At 44.9% G+C, this 22098-nt stretch overlaps 1 protein-coding gene across 1 annotated transcript in view; it reads left to right on the forward strand.

Moving 5' to 3' along the window:
• Window positions 1-20485, forward strand: part of hesx1 (HESX homeobox 1) — a 32254-nt gene extending 11769 nt beyond the window's left edge. Inside the window, exons 2-4 of the mRNA XM_070894696.1 lie at window positions 17831-18024; window positions 18913-19014; window positions 19119-20485. Of these exons, the coding sequence (XP_070750797.1) occupies window positions 17831-18024; window positions 18913-19014; window positions 19119-19241 (419 nt within the window). The 3' untranslated portion in view covers window positions 19242-20485. The remainder of the gene's footprint in view (window positions 1-17830; window positions 18025-18912; window positions 19015-19118) is intronic.
• The last annotated feature ends 1613 nt before the right edge of the window (window positions 20486-22098 follow it).

Here is a 22098-nt window from a genome sequence, read left to right on the forward strand (position 1 = left end):
GCCTTGAGGAAGAGTTCATAGAGTCTTGAAGGGATGGGTTCCTTCAGCAGTATGTAACGGAACCAACCAGGGGGTAGGCTGTCTTAGATCTGGTCCTGTGTAATGAGACAGGATTAATAAACAATTTCCTAGTAAAGGATCCCCTCGGAATGAGCGATCATAACATGATTGAATTTCAAATTCAGATGAAGGGTGAGAAAGTTGGATCCCTAACCAGCGTACTAAGCATAAATAAAGGAGACTATGAAGGTATGAGGGCAGAGTTGGATAAAGTGGACTGGGAAAATAGACTAAAGTATAGGACGGCTGATGAACAGTGGTGTGCATTTAAGGAGATATTTCACAACACTCAAGAATGGCTAACTAAAGAAATAAAGGACGGTATCCAATTTAAAAATAAGGGCATACAAAGTGGCCAAAACTAGTGGGAGGACAGAAGACTGGGAAACATTTAAAAGCCAGCAAAGAACGACTAAAAATCTGATTTAAGAAAGGGAAGATAGACTATGAAAGTAAACTAGCACAAAATATAAAAACGCATAGCAAGAGTTTCTATAGGTATATAAAAAGGAAAAGGGTAGCTAAAGTAAATGTTGGTCCCCTAGAGGACGAGACCGGGGAATTAGTAATGGGGAACACGGAGATGGCAGAAACTCTGAACAAATATTTTGTATCAGTCTTTACGGTAGAGGACATTAACAATATTCCTACAGTGGATAGTCAAGGGGCTATGGGGGGGAGGAACTTAACACAATCACAATCACTAAGGAGGTGGTACTCAGTAAGATAATGGGACTAAATGGGAACTAAATCCCCTGGACCTGATGGCTTGCATCCCAGAGTCTTAAGAGAAGTAGCAGCAGGGATTGTGGATGCCTTGGTTGTAATTTACCAAATTTCCATGGACTCTGGGAAGGTCCCAGCAGATTGGAAAACTGTAAGTGTAACGCCCCTATTTAAAAAAAAAAGGAGCCAGACAAAAAGCAGGAAACTATAGACCAGTTAGCCTAACATCTGTGGTTGGGAAAATGTTGGAGTCCATTATTAAAGAAGCAGTAGCAGGACATTTGGAAAAGCATAATTCGGTCAGGCAGAGTCAGCAGGGATTTATGAAGGGGAAGTCATGTTTGACAAATTTGCTGGAATTCTTTGAGGATGTAACAAAGAGGGTGGATAAAGGGGAACCAGTGGATGTGGTGTATTTGGACTGCCAGAAGGCATTTGACAAGGTGCCACATAAAAAGTTACTGCACAAGACAAACGGTCATGGGGTTGGGGGTAATATATTAGCATGGATAGAGGATTGGCTAACTAACAGAGAACAGAGAGTCAGGATAAATGGTTCATTCTCTGGTTGGCAACCAGTAACTAGTGGGGTGCCACAGGGATCATTGCTGGAACCCCAACTATTTACAATCTACATTAACGACTTGGATGAAGGAACTGAGTGTAACGTAGCCAAGTTTGCTGGCGATACAAAGATGGGAGGAAAAGCAATGTGTGAGGAGGGCACAAAAAATATGCAAAAGGACATAGACAGGCTAAGTGAGTGGGGAAAAAAATTGGTATATGGAGTATGATGTTGGAAAGTGTGAGGTCATGCGCTTTGGCAGAAAAAATCAAAGAGCAAGTTATTATTTAAATGGAGAAAGATTGCAAAGTGCCGCAGAACAGCAGGACCCGGGGATACTTGTGCATGAAACACAAAAGAATGGTATGCAGGTACAGCAAGTGATCAGAAAGGCCAATGCTATCTTGGCCTTTATTATAAAGGGGATGGAGTATAAAACCGAGAAATCTTGCTAGAGCTATACAAGGTATTGGTGAGGTCACACCTGAAATACTTAGGAAAGGATATACTTGTTTTGAAGGCAGTTCAGAGCAGGTTCACTCAGTTGATTGCGGGGGTTGACTTATGAGGAACGGTTGAGTAGGTTGCGCCTCTACTCATTGGAATTCAGAAGAATGAGAGGTGATCTTATCGAAACGTATAAGATTATGAGGGGGCTTCAAAAGTTGGATGCAGAGAAGATGTTTCCATTGATGGGGGAGACTAGAACTAGAGGACATGACCTTAGAATAAGGGGCCGCCAATATAAAACTGAGATGAGGAGAAATTTCTTCTGAGGGTTGTAAATCTGGAATTCGCTGCCTCACAGAGCTGTGGAAGCTGGGACATTGAATACATTTAATACAGAAATAGACAGTTTCTTAAACGATAAGGGGTTATGGGGAGCGGGCGGGGAAGTGGTGCTGAGTCCATGATCAGATCAGCCATGATCTTATTGAATGGCGGAGCAGGCTCAACGGGCCGTATGGCTTACTCTTGTTCCTATTTCTTATGATCTTATGTTCTAACCCATGTCTGCAAGTAATGTTGCTAAGGAGCAGCATGAGGGCGGAGGGGACCAAAGATGGGTCTTGGTGGGGGTGGATCTGGGGGTAACTGGACAGAAAGAGAAGCCATTGCTGGAAACGTTGGTCCCTTGCAGTCAGACTCAGATGAATTTATAATGGGAACAAAGAAATGGCAGACCAATTGAACAAATACTTTGGTTCTGTCTTCACTAAGGAAGACACAAATAACCTTCCAGAAATACTAGGGGACCGAGGATCGAGTGAGAAGGAGGAACTGAAGGAAATCCTTTTTAGTCAGGAATTTGTGTTAGGGAAATTGATGGGATTGAAGGCCGATAAATTCCCAGGCCTGATAGTCTGCATCCCAGAGTACTTAAGGAAGTGGCCCTAGAAATAGTGGATGCATTGGTGATCATTTTCCAACAGTCTATCGACTCTGGATCAGTTCCTATGGACTAGAGGGTAGCTAATGTAACACCACTTCTTAAAAAAAGGAGGGAGAGAGAAAATGTGGAATTATAGACCGGTTAGCCTAACATCAGTAGTGGGGAAAATGTTGGAATCAATTACTAACGATGAAATAGCAGCGCTTTTGGAAAGCAGTGACCGGATCGGTCCAAGTCAGCATGGATTTATGAAAGGGACATCCTACTTGACAAATCTTCTTGAATTTTTTGAGGATGTAATTAGTAGAGTAGACAAAGGAGAACTTTCAAAAGGCTTTTGACAAGGTCCCACACAAGAGATTGGTGTGCAAAATTAAAGCACATGGTATTGGGGGGTAATGTATTGACGTGGATAGAGAACTGGTTGGCAGGCAGGAAGCAGAGAGTCGGGATAAACGGGTCCTTTTCAGAATGGCAGGCAGTGACTAGTGGGGTGCTGCAGGGCTCCCAGTTATTTACAATATACACCACTGATTTAGATGAAGGAATTGAGTGTAATATCTCCAAGTTTGCAGATGACACTAAGCTGGGTGGCGGTGTGAGCTGTGAGGAGGATGCTAAGAGACTGCAGGGTGACTTGGACAGGTTAGGTGAGTGGGCAAATGCATGGCAGATGCAGTATAATGTGGATAAATGTGAGGTTATCCACTTTGGTGGCAAAAGCATGAAGGCAGAATATTATCTGAATGCCGGCAGATTAGGAAAAGGGGAGGTGCAACGAGACCTGGGTGTCATGGTACATCAGTCATTGAAAGTTGGCATGCAGGTACAGCAGGCGGTGAAGGCAAATAGCATGTTGGCCTTCATAGGGGATTTGAGTATAGGAGCAGGGAGGTCTTTCTCCAAGATGCTCCTTAAAGCATAGGGCTCAATTTTCCCGGGTCATTATTTTTCGCAGTTTGGCCAAAAAAATTTCCTCCTAGATTGGCATATCTGGCCATTCCCGAAAAACCTTCCGGTGAGTTAGCAGGATGCAGCGCACGTTGACAAATTAGTGCTGAAAGACACCATTGTTTTTAAGATTTTGGAGGGAGTCAAGAACACTCTAAAAATCAATAATAAAGTACAACTTTTTTTTTTATCTGTCAATGTAGTAAATGGAAGTTTTTTGGATTTCAGAAGTTTTCATTTTTTTTCTTATTTGCATGCCACCACCGAACGTCTTCAAGCAGAGCTGGAGGGCCGTAGCTTTTGCTGGCAAAATCAGCTCGGACACAGGCTTGGAGCTCGGTTGGAAAACAAGCCCGGGGTGGGGGGGGAAAAGAGAGGATGTTGCCGACCGATTGGAAGGTTTATGCACTGAGCCCGGGGAGCGAGGTGCCGATCGGAAGGCTTCTGAAGACTGCAATGAATTGGGGGGGAGGGGGCGGCGGAGAGGGAGAGTGAAGGGGAGCAGTCACAAGACTGCAATTAGATGGGGGGGGGGGGGGAGGGGGTGGAAGACGAGAACTTTTAATAATCAAACAAATAATGGAAATTATTCAGTTTTAATGTAAAATATATTTTATTCAAAAGTTTAACAGTTTGTACTTGACTTTAATAAAATTATTTTTGTATCAAACCTTAAAGTTTTCAGTTACGATCGCTTATAAACTTTAAGATCACTTACAAATTTTAAGATCACTTACGAATAAACGTGTAAATTTACATAACTTACAAAAAACTTTTGAGAACAGTAACAATAATAATAACCAACAGCAGCAGCAAAGAAAGGTTGCACCCATTTCTCCTCCCCCTTATTCTAAGACCGCCCGCCATGTTTGTTCTTGCTGACTCCACCACCCCTGCCCACAGGCAGTGGTGCAGTGTTTCTGGAGTTGGTACCAAGCTTATTCTCTCAAGATCTCCAGTAGTGCGCACCTGTTGTGGGTGGGGGGGGGGGTAGGCGGCAGCAATGTGGGGGGCCCGGCTTGGGGCTCTTCAGAGGCTGGTGTGGGGATTGAAGTGAGTGGCAGTTGATTCTGTCAATGGTTTGCAGCAGCTATCTCCAACATACCGTCCCTCATGTGCCCTGACAGTGTCTCAACTACCTGCAACATTCCCTCCCTCGTGTTTAGTGACTGTGTTTGCACTATCTCTGACATTCCCTCCCTCATGGTCACTGACAGCGCATCAGCTACCTCTGACATTCCCTCCCTCATGGTCACTATTCTCTCACTGATGGTCTCAGACATCGTTCCCATTTCTCGTGTCACTGCTGTTACTTCTCCCGCCAGTCCCGCAACCTCGTCACTCACCCCACTGATGGTGTCCAGGAGTGATTGGATAAAGTCAGTGCTCTCCGCACTCAATGACATCATGTGAACCACAGCCGTTGGATCCTGCATCTCAGGAGAGCGTGATTGATCTCTTCTTCCCCTCCTCTCCACGGGTGTGGCTCGCACCCCACCACTGGGACCCGTAAGCTCAGAAGGTGGGGCCCTGTGTGTGCCTCGCTGCACGCCCTCACTGGGACCCGCAGGCTCGGAATGTGGGGCCCTGGGTGTGCCTCACTGCACGCCCTCACTGGGACCCGCAGGCTCGGAAGGTGGGGCCCTGGGTGTGCCTCGCTGCACCCCCTCACTGGGACCCACAGCCTCGGACATTCAGAAACCATGGAATGTCCCACCAGCACTCAAACCACTAGTCACGGAAGGGGCTGTCACCACAATGAGCGGCGGCACCTCCAAAGTCAGTAAAACAGTGGGGGCTTCATCCAGCTCCATCCCCTACCCCTCCCCCTCACCCACATATTCTTGGTCTGGAGGGTTGGATTGGAAGATGTTATTCTGTTCAGGCTGGTCCTCGTCTGAATTTTCTTCTACATTGTCAGGGTCGGCCTCAAGTTCTGCAAAATATAACACAGACAAATGGTTAGCAGCAGAGGAGGGGGCAGGATGTCTGGCATGAGTCGGCTCACAGCGCAGGCCAGGCAGCAGGCTGATTTGAAGGACCACGATGAATAATAGCACATTGCATCAACCGAAATGTAGCTGACGGAGACATCCCCAGGAACCAAAGCATAGCTAGCCCGCGCAGTACTTAACATTTAGCAAAGCCAGAATGTGGAATTTGCAGGACTTGCGCTCTCCCTCAATTTGTGGACCCAGCTTGTGCAGTGGTGATTGCCTTTCTCCAGGCAGGACCCATCAAAGCAGTGATCCCCCTCTTCCAAGGGTGTCAATGGCTGCAGATTTGCTGGGCTGCCTCCTATTTGGGTTGTTTCTCCTTTGTTGTGTGCCACTTTCCTCTGTAAAGATGAAAACATAACTTTCGAGCGGGTGTCTTTTTGCTGGGTGGGACATATTCAGCTCGTCACATTTACAATTGCAATTGCATTGAATAAATGAAAATATTACTTACACTAACTAATTGACCAAGGTCCTGCCACTTTTTACACTGGCTTCCAGATCTCTGGGTGGTCACCACTGCGCAGTAATCTCCTGCGAGTTGGTTCCACCGTTTCTTCATTTCTTTGGGTGGAACTTTTATGTGATGTCAGCTGGTGTCCCGCACCTGCCATCACAGTAAATAATGCCTCCATTTCATCCTGCAAGAAATTTTTGGTCCTTGCACCGCGTTGAATCTTGTACTGCTGCAGCTCCAATTTTTCCAATGCTCTCACACAGCACTCCTTCTCACACACAACTGGCTCTTCAAAAATGGCCGATTGCCAACTTGGAGCTGTACCGCTCACGCGCGTCCATTGCCACGACGTCAAAAACTGAACTTTTTTCCCCGCGCATGCGCAGAATGTGCGGCATCGTTTTTTCGGCGCAGACAATAGGCTCCACCCCCCAAGGCAACTGGACACGCTGCACATGCCAAATTTGAATTATAGATCAGGGAAACTTTGGCAAAATATTTCCGCCTAGAAAAACCGGCGTAACTGGCAAAACGCCAGAAAACGGGCTTGGGCAAAATTGAGCCCATACTTCTTAAACCAAGCTTTGGTCACCTGTCCTAATATCCCCTTCTTTGGCTCAGTGTAAGTTTTTGTCTGATTACGCTCCTATGAAGCACCTTGAGATATTTTGCTATGTTAAAGGTGCTTTGTAAATGCTAGTTGTTTTTGCCTGTCAGTATTTACAGCAGACCTATTATTTTTGATCTGCTGGTATATGGCTAAGCCTTGAATGTAATGATAGACTTTTCAAGAAAGACAGACAGACAGGAGTTCGGGGAGTCAGAGAGGTGGGAGTCCAGGGAGCAGAGTCGGCGGAGACCTATAAAAGGCCCACACTCGAGGAGTCGGAGAGGCGGGAGTCCAGGGAGCAGAGTCGGTGGAGACCTATGAAAGGCCCACACTCGTAGTCCAGAGAGTCGGAGAGGCGGGAGTCCAGGGAGCAGAGTCGGCGGAGACCTATAAAAGGCCCACACTCGAGGAGTCGGAGAGGTGGGAGTCCAGGGAGCAGAGTCGGTGGAGACCTATGAAAGGCCCACACTCGAGGAGTCGGAGAGGTGGGAGTCCAGGGAGCAGAGTCGGTGGAGACCTATGAAAGGCCCACGCTCGAGGAGTTCGGGGAGTCGGAGAGGCCGGCCGGTGCAGCTGCAGCAGGGTGAGAAGGCAAAAAGAAGTAGTAAGAAATCGAAAGATGACATCACAGCCAAGGGGGTAAGTGATTGGTAAGTAGTTTTTCTTTTTCTTTTCTATATATTTAACCTTTAGTATTGTTGCCAATTTAAGTTAATCTAAAGGTTAAGACATGGCAGGAGAGCTCGGACACGTGTTATGCTCCTCCTGTACTATGTGGGAAGTCAGGGACGCTTCCAGTGTCCTTGACGACTACGTGTGCGGGAAGTGTATCTGCCTGCTCCTGACAGACCGCATTAACATAGAAACGTAGAAAAATAGGTGCAGGAGGAAGCCATTTGGCCTTTCGAGCATGCACCGCCATTCAATAAGATCATGGCTGATCATTCCCTCAGTACCCCTTTCCTGCTTTCTCTCCATACCCTTTGATCCCCTTAGCTGTAAGGGCCATATCCATCTCCCTCTTGAATATATCCAGTGAACTGGCATCAACTCCTCTCTGCGGCAGGGAATTCCACAGGTTAACAACTCTGAGTGTAGAAGTTTCTCCTCATCTCAGTCCAAAATGGCCTACCCCTTATCCTAAGACTTATGTCCCCTGGTTCTGAACTTCCCCAACATCGGGAACATTCTTCCCGCATCTAACCTGTCCAGTCCCGTCAGAATCTTATATGTTTCTATGAGATCCCCTCTCATCCTTCTAAACTCCAGTGAATAAAGACCCAGTTGATAAGTTTCTCCTCGTATGACAGCCCAGCCATCCCTGGAATCAGTCTGGTGAACCTTTGCTGCACTCCCTCAATAGCAAGAACGTCCTTCCTCAGACTGGGAGACCAAAACTGAACACAATATTCCAGGTGAGGCCTCACTAAGACCCTGTAAAACTGCAGTAAGACCTCCCTGCTTCTATATTCAAATCCCCTAGCTATGAAGGCCAACATACCATTTGCCGCCTTTACCGCCTGCTGTACCTGCGTGCCCACTTTCAGTGACTGATGAACCATGTCACCCAGGTCTCATTGCACTCCCCTTTTCCTAGTCTGCTGCCATTCAGATAATATTCTGCCTTCGTGTTTTTGCCCCCAAAATGGATAACCTCACATTTATCCACATTATACTGCATCTGCCATGCATTTGCCCAATCACCTAACGTGTCCAAGTCACCCTGCAGCCTCTTGGCGTCCTCCTCACAGCTCACACCGCCACCCAGTTTAGTGTCATCTGCAAACTTGGAGATATTACACTCTATTCCTTCATCCAAATCGTTAATGTATATTGTAAACAGCTGGGGTCCCAGCACTGAGCCCTGCGGCACTCCACTAGTCACTGCTTGCCATTCTGAAAAGGACCCGTTTATCCCAACTCTCTGCTTCCTGTCTGCCAACCAGTTCCCTATCCACGTCAGTATATTACCCCCAATACCATGTGCTTTGATTTTGCACACCAATCTCTTGTGCGGGACCTTGTCAAAAGCCTTTTGAAAGTCCAAATACACCCCATCCACTGGTTCTACCTTGTCCACTCTGCTAGTTACATCCTCACAAAATTCCAGAAGATTCGTCAAGCATGATTTCCCTTTCATAGATCCATGCTGACTTGATCCGATCCTGTCACCGCTTTCCAAATGCACTGCTATTTCGTCCTTCATGATCAATTCCAACATTTTCCCCACTACTGATGTCAAGCAAGCCGTTCTATAATTACCCATTTTCTCTCTCCCTCCTTTTTTAAAAAGTGGTGTTATATTAGCTACCCTCCAGTCTATGGGAACTGATCCAGTGTCGATAGACTGTTGGAAAATGATCACCAATGCATCCACTATTTCTAGGGCCACTTCCTTCAGCACTCTGGGATGCAGATGATCAGGCCCTGGGGATTTATCGGCCTTCAATCCCATCAATTTCCTGAACACAATTTCCTGCCTAATAAGGATATCCTTCAATTCCTCCTTCTCACTAGACCCACTGTCCCCTAGTACCTTCAGAAGGTTATTTGTATCTTCCTTCGTGAAGACACAACCGAAGTATTGGTTCAATTGTGCTACCATTTCTTTGTTCCCCATTATAAATTCACCTGAATCCGACTGCAAGGGACCTACATTTGTCTTCACTAATCTTTTTCTCTTCACATATTTATAGAAGCCTTTGCAGTCAGTTTTTATGTTCCCTGCAAGCTTCCTCTCATACTCTATTTTCCCCCTCTTAATTAAACCCTTGGTTCTCCTCTGTTGAATTCTAAATTTCTCCCAGTCCTCAGGTTTGTTGCTTTTTCTAGCCAATTTATATGCCTCTTCCTTGGCTTTAACACTATCCTTAATTTCCTTCGTTAGCCATGGTTGAGCCACCTTCCCAGTTTTATTTTTACTCCGGACAGGGATGTACATTTCCTGTAGTTCATCCATGTGATCTTTAAATGTTTGCCATTGCTTATCCACCGTCAACCCTTTTAATATCGTTCGCCAGTCTATTCTAGCCAATTCACGCCTCATACCGCCGAAGTTACCTTTCCTTAAGTTCAGGACCCTAGTTTCCAATAAATCCCCAGGGCCTGATAGTCTGCATCCCAGAGTACTTAAGGAAGTGGCCCTAGAAAAAGTGGATGCATTGGTGATCATTTTCCAACAGTCTATTGACTCTGGATCAGTTCCTATGGACTGGAGGGTAGCTAATGTAACACCACTTTTTAAAAAAGGAGGGAGAGAGAAAACAGGTAATTATTGACCGGTTAGCCTGACATCAGTAGTGGAGAAAATGTTGGAAACAATCATTTAAGGATGAAATAGCAGCACATTTGGAAAGCAGTGACGGGATCGGTCCAAGTCAGCATGGATTCATGAAAGGGAAATCATGCTTGACGAATCTTCTGGAATTTTTTGAGGATGTAACTAGCAGAGTGTACAAAGGAGAACCAGTGGATGTGGTTTACTTGGACTTTCAAAAGGCTTTTGACAAGGTCCCGCACAAGAGATTGGTGTGCAAAGTCAAAGCTCATGGTATTGGGGGTAATGTACTGATGTGAATAGAGAACTGGTTGGCAGACAGGAAGCAGAGAGTCGGGATAAACGGGTCCTTTTTCAGAATGGCAGGCAGTGACTAGTGAAGTGCCAAAGGGCTCGATGCTGGGACCCCAGCTCTCTACAATATACATTAACGATTTAGATGAAGGAATAGAGTGTAATATCTCCAAGTTTGCAGATGACACTAAACTGGGTGACTCTGTGAGTTGCGAGGGGGATGCTCAGAGGCTGCAGGGTGACTTGGACAGGTTAGGTGAGTCGGCAAATGCATGGCAGATGCAGTATAATGTGGATAAATGTGAGGTTATCCATTTTGGGGGCAAAAACACGAAGACAGAATATTATCTGAATGACGGCAGATTAGGAAAAGAGGAGGTGCAACGAGACCTGGGTGTCATGGTTCATTAGTCATTGAAGGTTGGCATGCAGGTACAACAGGTGCTGAAGGCAAATGGTATGTTGGCATTCATAGCTAGGGGATTTGAGTCTAGGAGCAGGGAGGTCTTACTGCAGTTGTACAGGGCCTTAGTGAGGCCTCACCTGGAATATTGTGTTCAGTTTTAGTCTCCTAATCTGAGGAAGGACGTTCTTACTATTAAGGGAGTGCAGTGAAGGTTCACCAGTCTAATTCTAGGGATGGCTGGGCTGTCATATGAGGAGAGACTGGATCAACTGGGCCTTTATTCACTGGTGTTTAGAAGGATGAGAGGGGATCTCAAAGAAACATATAAGATTCTGATGGGACTGGACAGGTTAGATGCAGGTAGAATATTCCCGATGTTGGGGAAGTCCAGAACCAGGGGACACAGTCTAAGGATAAGGGGTAGGCCATTTAGGACTGAGATGAGGAGAACCTTCTTCACTCAGAGTTGTTAACCTGTGAATTCCCTGCCGCAGACAGTTGATGCCAGTTCATTGGATATATTCAAGAGGGAGTTAGATATGGCCCTTACGGCTAAAGGGATCAAAGGGTATGGAGAGAAAGCAGGAAAGGGGTACTGAGGGAATGATCAGCCATGATCTTATTGAAGAACCTTGGAAAATAGGTGCAGGAGCAGGCCATTCAGCCCTTCGAGCCTGCACCGCCATTCAATGAGTTCATGGCTGAACATGCAACTTCAGTACCCCCTTCCTGCTTTCTCGCCATACCCCTTGATTCCCCGAGTAGTAAGGACTTCATCTAACTCCCTTTTGAATATATTTAGTGAATTGGCCTCAACTACTTTCTGTGGTAGAGAATTCCACAGGTTCACCACTCTCTGGGTGAAGAAGTTTCTCCTCATCTCGGTCCTAAATGGCTTACCCCTTATCCTTAGACTGTGATCCCTGGTTCTGGACTTCCCCAACATTGGGAACATTCTTCCTGCATCTAACCTGTCTAAACCCGTCAGAATTTTAAACGTTTCTATGAGGTCCCCTCTCATTCTTCTGAACTCCAGTGAATACAAGCCCAGTTGATCCAGTCTTTCTTGATAGGTCAGTCCCACCATCCCAGGAATCAGTCTGGTGAATCTTCGCTGCACTCCCTCAATATCAAGAATGTCCTTCCTCAAGTTAGGAGACCAAAACTGTACACAATACTCTAGGTGTGGCCTCACCAAGGCCCTGTACAACTGTAGCAACACCTCCCTGCCCCTGTACTCAAATCCCCTCGCTATGAAGGCCAACATGCCATATGCTTTCTTAACCGCCTGCTGTACGTGCATGCCAACCTTCAATGACTGATGTACCATGACACCCAGGTCTCGTTGCACCTCCCCTTTTCCTAATCTGTCACCATTCAGATAATAGTCTGTCTCTCTGTTTTTACCACCAAAGTGGATAACCTCACATTTATCCACATTATACTTCATCTGCCATGCATTTGCCCACTCACCTAACCTATCCAAGTCACTCTGCAGCCTCATAGCATTCTCCTCGCAGCTCACACTGCACCCAACTTAGTGTCATCCGCAAATTTGGAGATACTACATTTAATCCCCTCGTCTAAATCATTAATGTACAGTGTAAACTGCTGGGACCCCAGCACAGAACCTTGCGGTACCCCACTAGTCACTGCCTGCCATTCTGAAAAGTACCCATTTACTCCTACTCTTTGCTTCCTGTCTGACAACCAGTTCTCAATCCACGTCAGCACACTACCCCCAATCCCATGTGCTTTAACTTTGCACATTAATCTCTTGTGTGGGACCTTGTCGAAAGCCTTCTGAAAGTCGAAATATACCACATCAACTGGTTCTCCCTTGTCCACTCTACTGGAAACATCCTCAAAAAATTCCAGAAGGTTTGTCAAGCATGATTTCCCTTTCACAAATCCATGCTGACTTGGACCTATCATGTCACCATTTTCCAAATGCACTGCTATGACATCCTCAATAATTGATTCCATCATTTTACCCACGACTGAGGTCAGGCTGACCGGTCTATAATTCCCTGTTTTTTCTCTCCCTCCTTTTTTTAAAAAGTGGGGTTACATTGGCTACCCTCCACTCCATAGGAACTGATCCAGAGTCAATGGAATGTTGGAAAATGACTGTCAATGCATCCGCTATTTCCAAGGCCACCTCCTTAAGTACTCTGGGATGCAGTCCATCAAGCCCTGGGGATTTATCGGCCTTCAATCCCATCAATTTCCCCAACACAATTTCCCGACTGATAAAGATTTCCCTCAGTTCCTCCTCCTTACTAGACCCTCTGACCCCTTTTATATCCGGAAGGTTGTTTGTGTCCTCCTCAGTGAATACCGAACGAAAGTACTTGTTCAATTGGTCTGCCATTTCTTTGTTCCCCGTTATGACTTCCCCTGATTCTGACTGCAGGGGACCAACATTTGTCTTTACTAACCTTTTTCTCTTTACATACCGATAGAAACTTTTGCAATCCGCCTTAATGTTCCCTGCAAGCTTCTTCTCGTACTCCATTTTCCCTGCCCTAATCAAACCCTTTGTCCTCCTCTGCTGAGTTCTAAATTTCTCCCAGTCCCCGGGTTTGCTGCTATTTCTGGCCAATTTGTATGCCACTTCCTTGGCTTTAATACTATCCCTGATTTCCCTTGATAGCCACGGTTGAGCCACCTTCCCTTTTTTATTTTTACGCCAGACAGGAATGTACAATTGTTGTAGTTCATCCATGCGGTCTCTAAATGTCTGCCATTGCCCATCCACAGTCAACCCCTTAAGTATCATTCGCCAATCTATCCTAGCCAATTCACGCCTCATACCTTCAAAGTTACCCTTCTTTAAGTTCTGGACCATGGTCTCTGAATTAACTGTTTCATTCTCCATCCTAATGCAGAATTCCACCATATTATGGTCACTCTTCCCCAAGGGGCCTCGCACAACGAGATTGCTAATTAATCCTCTCTCATTACACAACACCCAGTCTAAGATGGCCTTCCCCCCCCGAGTTCGTTCCTCGACATATTGGTCTAGAAAACCATCCCTTATGCACTCCAGGAAATCCTCCTCCACCATATTGCTTCCAGTTTGGCTTGCCCAATCTATGTGCATATTAAAGTCACCCATTATAACTGCTGCACCTTTATTGCATGCACCCCTAATTTCCTGTTTGATACCCTCCCTAACATCACTACTACTGTTTGGATGTCTGTACACAACTCCCACTAACGTTTTTTGCCCTTTGGTGTTCTGCAGCTCTACTACCCATATAGATTCCACATCATCCAAGCTAATGTCCTTCCTAACTATTGCATTAATCTCCTCTTTAACCAGCAATGCTACCCCACCTCCTTTTCCTTTTATTCTATCCTTCCTGAATGTTGAATACCCCTGGATGTTGAGTTCCCAGCCCTGATCATCCTGGAGCCACGTCTCCGTAATCCCAATCACATCATATTTGAACATCTATTTGCACAGTTAATTCATCCACCTTATTGCGATACTCCTTGCATTAAGACACAAAGCCTTCAGGCTTGTTTTTTTAACACCCTTTGTCCTTTTAGAATTTTGCTGTACAGTGGCCCTTTTTGTTCTTTGCCTTGGGTTTCTCTGCCCTCCACTTTTCCTCATCTCCTTTCTGTCTTTTGCTTTTGCCTCCTTTTTGTCTCCCTCTGTCTCCCTGCATTGGTTCCCATCCCCCTGCCATATTAGTTTAACTCCTCCCCAACAGCACTCGCAAACACTCCCCCTAGGACATTGGTTCAGGTGCAGACCGTCCGGTTTGTACTGGTCCCACCTCCCCCAGAACCGGTTCCAATGCCCCAGGAATTTGAATCCCTCCCTGCTGCACCACTGCTCAAGCCACGTATTCATCTGCGCTATCCTGCGATTCCTACTCTGACTAGCACGTGGCACTGGTAGCAATCCCGAGATTACTACTTTTGAGGTCCTACTTTTTAATCTATGTTTCTACATTTATATAGCACCTTTCATGACCACTGCACATCTCAAACAGCCAATGAAATACTTTTGGAGTGTAGTCACTGTTGTAATGTGCGAACATGGTGGGCCACCCCAACCTGCGAGAGAACACCACCACAGGTCGGGAGTATAAAGAGCTGGGGCATGCCACTGCAGCTTCCAGCGGGAGCTGACAAGTGTGCGACGGCTTCGAGGTGGGTGGCTGGGTGACATCATCAGGACCCAGGTCGTCGTTTGCAGCGTGGGTAGGAGCATCGGCAGAGCCCTGGTAAAGCAGAGGAGCGGGAAGGTCATGGCAGACTTGCGACGAGTGATCGGGGCGGAGGAGTGACGGCGGTTCGGTGAATGTTTGGTGTGGAGGTGCGAGTGTTTTTGTGGCAGAGGTGCGGCGAGAGATCGTGGCGGAGATGCGGCAAATGTGGTTTGGGGCCCAGAAGAGCCAAGGACCATGGGGCAGCACGGGCCAGCCCACACTGTGCGCACTAGATCCGTGCAGTAGAGCAGGTCTCCAGTCATCCTGGTTAACCCTCGCCACTGGATAAAGGCCTCGCTCTGTCAAGCCCGTGTGGTGGCTGACGTGCAACGGTCGTCACATGTTTTTTTTTAAATCCGCGCACAGGCATCTTCCACCCCCACAATTGGAGTTCAGGACTGGAACATCGGGTCCTTCATTGAAACATCTGTGAACTCGTAGAAGCAAGCCATCCTCGTTCGAGGGACCGCCTATGATGATGATGAATGTGGGAAACACGGCAGCCAATTTGCACACAGCAATGTGATAATGACCAGATAAACTGTTTTTATGTTGATTGAGAGATAAATATTGGCCATAATATCCCTGCCCTTCTTCGAAATAGTGCCACAGGATCTTTTACGTCCATCTGAGAGAGCAGACGGGGCCTTGGTTTAACGTCTCATCTGAAAGATGGCACCTCCATGAGTGCAGCACTGCCTCAGTTCTGCACTACAGTGTCAGTCAAGATGTTTTATGTGCACAAGTCCCTGGAGTGGGACTTGAACCCACAACCTTCTGACTCGGTGGCGAGCGTGCAACCCATTGAGTGACAGCTGACACTTGAAGCCAAACAGTTGTGCCAACCACACATGCAGTTGCTTCAAAATGGTGGTAGACGCTTGGAGTATCACAAGTGCTTATTCCGCAAGAGTGAGTCAGAAGGAGTTGGACTATTTGACATTGGTTAACAGTCGGCATTTTCTAACAGGAAGCACTAGATAGCGAATAGGAACCCCCGTTTGATTGCCTTTCTCACTCGGCAGTTACAACCCTCCAGATCCCTCAATTGTGATGTACCAACTCGACAGGGACTGTTAATCCGTGTGACTCAGTACCACGAAGGTTGTGCTTTAACCCTCCAAGCCATTGAAAGATATTTGTGTGTCAGTTTCGAACGAGAGAGCATTGTACAAATGTTTTCGCTCCTGTGATTCAAGAAATTACTTGGAAGGAAAGCATAGCTAGGCTCAACAGATACTTGTTGGGCGCTTTCAGTCTGCGATGGAAAACCTCGGTCTAACCTCGTGCTACAAGGTGGCGGTAGAAGACTGTTTGGGCGGCGCTGAAGTGTAATTGTGCTGAACTCGATAGCAAATGGGAGAGTTGTGCTTGCAGTGAACCGATACGTTTGCAGTAACTCCATTCGCGGAGAAAGGCGAAAATGAACTAGATTAATTACAACAGTCTGATGTGAGGTATAAAGTTTGCACTCTGCAAAGAGGGTTGAAAACTGGGAAGTTCAATTTTTTTTAAAAATATTGACTTCCAGGAAACCAAACTCGGCAAATCTCTTGGCATTCGTTTCTCTGCAAATGATTTAGAACATCGAATTTGTTTCTCGGATTTAAGTTATGTTAATTACGCCATCATTCGTTAATTTCCTAAACACTACAAAAAGTTAACTCGGGGAGAGATTATGGCAATTCTGGAATCCCCGAATCACTTAATATTTAAACGGAGTAAATAAACAGCGCCGTTCTGTATTTAAAGTCAGGCGGCGATTGTTGCAGCAAACTAATCCGGGCAGATGCAGAACAATTACAGAGTTTGAACAACATTCGCAGCGTGCCTTCTGCCCTGTACTTTTGTTTTCTCGTCATTCCGAATGCAACATTACACATGCATATAAAAATATCAGAATATTCATCAGGATTATCCTAATAGTATTAAGAGCTTACTTTGCTCCTGTGAAAGACATTCGCCTAAATGAGATTACCCTTTGGATGTAGAATGTGCTGCTTCTCTCCTATTTTGCAATCAGAACTGAAAATTGATTTTCTTCCTCGGTGCTGCTTTAAACTAAGTAAACTGCCACAATGTAGATTTTAAAGGATTTGGAAGGAAGTTGTGTTGGCTGGTTTGGAGAGATAACACTGCCTCCTCCCTCTGGGTGGCCTCCTCCTTGCTCCCATTAGGTGCTAATTACTTGCCAACAATTAAACAATTATCGCCTCATGCTGCCATGTGGGGGGTTCTTCATTCAGATGCTAAAACTTTCTAACTGCACAGTTTTAATTAATGACGTCGAAAATCTCTACTAATATGTGGGACAGGAGCGGGCTGGGCCGAATTGGGATTGTAAGTGGAGGGAGGAGAATGGCCAGTGTTGGGCCCTGTGCTGGTGAGCTGAAAGCCCACTCTCCACTTGCAGCAACTTGGAAGGCGTCAGCGAGAAAAGCGTCAAAATGTTCATTCACTGTTGAAAGTATTCTGGGGCTGGAGAGGAGTGAGGAGACGGCTCGTATTCTAGCCCCCCATCGCCCATGGGCTGATGTGCTTAACATTACAGGTAAAGTTTGTGCACAACAGTGGTCATAAGTTATTCCAAACACTGATTTGTTTGTTTGTACAGCTTGTACAGTCGATGTAAATATTATATTCTGAAGCTGCCTGTATAATGCATTATATAAATACAAGCTGTCTTCTGTGCGTTAGATTCCTGCAATCCCTTTATACTCCCGATTTCCTCTGAGCTATATAAATACAAGTTGTTATTGAACAGTTCAGTACTTGGACTCACTTTGTTGCGTCAATAGGCAAAAAGGAGCAGCGCACATTTATTGTAATCTTTTGGAGGCGCTGAGCATATTTTTTCCCTCTTAGCTTTTCCAGGGAGCTCGTGTCCAGACTCCGGGAGATCCTGTGATCCGTCCACTCCAGCCAAGGAAGGCAAGGGCAGCGAGCGCGACATATGTTGTCCCGAGTCAGACGGGCGGAGCGAGGAGCGCTTCTCTTACCGCCCCAACTGCTGCTGGTTCCGAGGCAGAAGACCCAGGACTGCTTTCAGCAGGAGCCAGGTAATTTGCGGAGATTCCCTAAAATACACTGCACCAAAGGACCTCGGCTTTAATCATAAAAGACACGCAACTTGCGTTTATTCACAATCAAAATCCTTGTGGGTTTCTAATAAAACTCTCAACTATAATTTGTTTTTGAGAAGTGTATTTAATTACAGACTCCGGGGTTTACATCCGTTATCTATGCATTTGTGTTGCATCCCCTACTCTCTCGGTCTTTAATAGTCATGAGTTGGAAAATAACCAAAACATCTTGTCATTTTATGTATAATTTTGAGCAAGGACTCCCAATTATTGTAACTAGCTGGTATGTTTGACACGAGGCAGCTCTATTGAAGAGAACTGACCTACAGTGAACACTCGGCGTTAGCAAAGCAAAATAAGGCTTGAAGTGCATGTTGCGCTCAGTGGGTGAGAGCAAATTAAAAAGCGTTTACAACTTTCACCTAACAAGCGTTGCTGCATCCTCTCCTGCAATGTTTAAGGAACTGTACACCAGCTCAGAAAAGTAGCAAGGAGGGTGAAGTTTAGGAGTGGGTGGTGGGGGAAGAGAAAGGAGGAAACCAAAATGGGACTTCATAGCCAGTTTCTGTCCGGCAACATTCTATTTGGTTATTGTCAGTACCACCTAGTCTAATCCTCCACCCCGGCTTGTTCTCCTTACTGTTTTATGTCTCCCCCCACCCCCCCCTCAACTATTCAATAGTATTCATGCATTCTGCTTCAACAATGTGCCAGAGAATCTCTTTCAACCACCATTTGTCATGAATTTTTTTCTCCAGCCTTCCCATTCATTTTTCTTTACCTTAAATTTGTTCCTAAACATGATTGGATTCAATATTAAATAAAGGTCTGGATTGATGCATTTTATTTGAATCACTTTCTCAGATTGAAGTATTGGAAGAAGAATTTCAGCTGAACTGTTACCCAGGGATTGATGTTCGTGAAGAACTTGCTCAGAAACTGGCTCTGGATGAAGACCGAATTCAGGTAAAGATCTGAAAAATACAATATTAATAGACTCAAAGCAGAACAGTTTTTAAAAAAAAAAAGATTTTCTTTTAATTTAAAAAGCTCTCGTTTTAATATTTCAGATCTGGTTCCAGAATCGTCGTGCAAAGCTGAAAAGATCTCGTCGTGAATCTCAGTTTTTGATGGTGAAAAATGCACTAATAAGTTCAGGTGTACAAAAACAGAAAACAGACTCGCAGCTATAGGAATTTGGTTACCAACGAGCCCCAAATATTCATTTTGGCCATTCCTTGATGCTTGAGGGAGGCTGCAGCTTTGATTCTATGTGCTGAGTTAGTGATTACAACTAGGGCAGCAGTAAGGGTGTTACAGTTCAGCATCCCTGGGTTAGGGACAGGATTACTTGGCCATGGATCTTGTACCTGATTGCAGTTGAGTGACTCCTGCTGGAAATGCTCATGTATGACTACCAGACAAGAGCAGAATTAGGCTGTTGCAATGCTTTACAGCTGAATAGCTCTGCTATTGTCCAGGCTTAGATCTGAATAATATCCCTGTGGCAGTTGTCAATGTCTGGCATTGTGCTCTAGCAAAGGAGATGACTGCTTTAAAGAAGGAAGTAAAATCAATTTTATAATTTCAAACAAAACTGGAAGAAGGAAAACCGATTAGCTGATCATGTATCTCACTGCTGTTTATGGGATCTTACTGTGCATGCATTGGCTGTCACATTTCCCTTCATTACAACAGTGACTACACTTCAAATGTACAGTGCTTTGGGAAAACCTGAGGTTGTGAAAGGTGCTATATAAATGCAAGTCTTTTAACATAACTACTATTCAAATTATACTCATTTATACTAACAGTTGTTTCTCTACCCTTCTGTTCCGGGGCCATGTTGCTGAAACGTCTGCAGAATTTATAAATAGTTTCTATATTTAAAAGTTCAGTCTAGTCCTTTTATTCTGTTCACAGTGGGAGGTTGGTGGGTGGATGGTGAGTATATAACTCTAGCAATTGGCAATAGTGTATTATACTAAAGAATCTGCCCTTTGGTGTTGTTTAATACTTTAAATGACCTTTAACAGCCACAAAGACTAAAGAGCAAAAACTATTTGTTTCTGTCGAGAAAACCTGAATAGCATTTTGGTGGAACTAGTAGTTTAATTGTATTTCCTGGATAGTTTGTGTATGGTAGAATAGAATCTAAGATTTTTGGATAAGAATTATTAAATGTGCAGCTTCACCATTTACATAATTTAAGATTAGAAAGTAATGTAAAAGTACTTTGTTCCATTTGCAACAGTTCTAGATGGTATGAATAGTATTACAAAGCAAGTTTAAAAAAAGTTCTTGGCTTCTGTCTGTATAACTGTGTATGTAATACCAAGTATTGCTTGTCAAAACATTTGTGTGATGCAAATCTTGTACTTATTTTGGTCTTTTGAGCATATTTAAAATAAAGGATATTGCAGCAACTTGCATCACAGTACCAGTAGTGGCCAGATTAATTTCCATAAGCAAAATGCTTCTACCTGTTGTGGCAGCACAAGCAATGGGAGTAGTTACCTGGTGCTGCTATGCTATGGAGAGATCCTGCTTGTAGCACTATTATGGGATTTCATTCTTCCTTTATGCAGTATGTTCTAGGAATGTTAAGTAACCAGTTTATATCAATGCTGAAAAACTTTCCAGAGAATTTGTGCTAAACAATTTGTTTTAAAGATTCAGTGATGGGGCTTTCCAATAGCTATTTTCATAAATGCAAGATGTTTATTTCTTGGCCAAAATACTAGGCTTTTAAAAGGGAAATGTAGGTTGCTACAAGCAGATTACTGCTTCCCATTGATGTAGTTAATAAAGGATTCAGGCTGTGTCCTTCTAAGGCATACATGCCAGAAGGACTCAGGGTTGATTCCCAGCGTGTGCTGACTGAGATTACTTTTATTTGGTTGGATACTACAATTGACCTTTGTGCTCTGGGAGGGGGAGAGGAGGAGAAATCCTCTGGGGTTCCTGCACCTGATTGCTATCCAATTACTCCGGCTGCAGAGTCCACTTATTTGGTGTTGAGTGAAGACAGGATTAGGCTCGTGTGCGATGCCCTCAATGATGAAATAACCTGCTGCTCTACACACTCTAGGCTCACCACATGTAGAATTGCAAAATATTGATGGCCAGGTGGTACTCTTGTAACTTTACCCCAGCATGAGTTTCCTTTTTCAGGGTAGGGAGAAAGTTGCTCCCATTGCCCACCCTTGCTGTCAAATGGCCTGACTGACCAGTTGTGGATGTCAAATTTCCTCCAATTAAATATTGGGAAGAATGACGCTATTGTTTTTGGCCTCTGTGATAAATTAAACTCTCCACAATTTCATTCTCTTTTCCAGCCACTCTTTCACACAGCCCTCTTCATGCTGACATCCTGATCAATTCAGTTGCATTTCAGACCCTACATCCTATCCATCATGTTGCTCATCTCCACAGCTGCTGAAAACCTTATCTACACTTTTACCACCTTTTGGAATAGATTTATCCTATGTCTCCCATCTTCCCAAAGTTCCAACTTATTCAAAACAGAAATGCCTATATCTAGTCCTGTACTAAGTTCTGCTTGCCCATCACTTCCATCTCTTGAAGATCACCAGCTGTGTTCCCACCCCCACACCCCACCCCCAATTCGACAAGAAAAAAAAATTAATAAAAAATCCTTCTTGTCTTGAAATTCCTCCTAACTCCTTCAGCTATGCCTCACCCTCTACTTTTCAATCCTCCAACTCAACTTGTATGCATTTCTCCCTGCTCTTTCCGTTACTGGTAGCAGAGCCTTTAGCTACCTTTTGGTTCTGTGCTCTGAAAGTCCATCTCTCTCTCCCTTCCATTTTCAAAAGTCACCTTGAAACCCATCTTTTCAATTAAGCCTTTGATCATCACTCGACTTTCTCACCAAAGCATCAATTTATTGCTTTTTAGCATGCTCAAATACAGCATTTCTATATTAAAGATGCTGATATACAGAGTGTGCAAGTTGTACCTAATATTTTGCTTCCCTAAAACATTTTATGCTGGGGGAGGAGGGAGGGAGGGGGGGGGCGGGGAGAC

The sequence above is a fragment of the Pristiophorus japonicus genome, chromosome 12 (assembly GCF_044704955.1).
Source record: "Pristiophorus japonicus isolate sPriJap1 chromosome 12, sPriJap1.hap1, whole genome shotgun sequence".
NCBI classification, from domain to species: Eukaryota; Metazoa; Chordata; class Chondrichthyes; family Pristiophoridae; genus Pristiophorus; species Pristiophorus japonicus.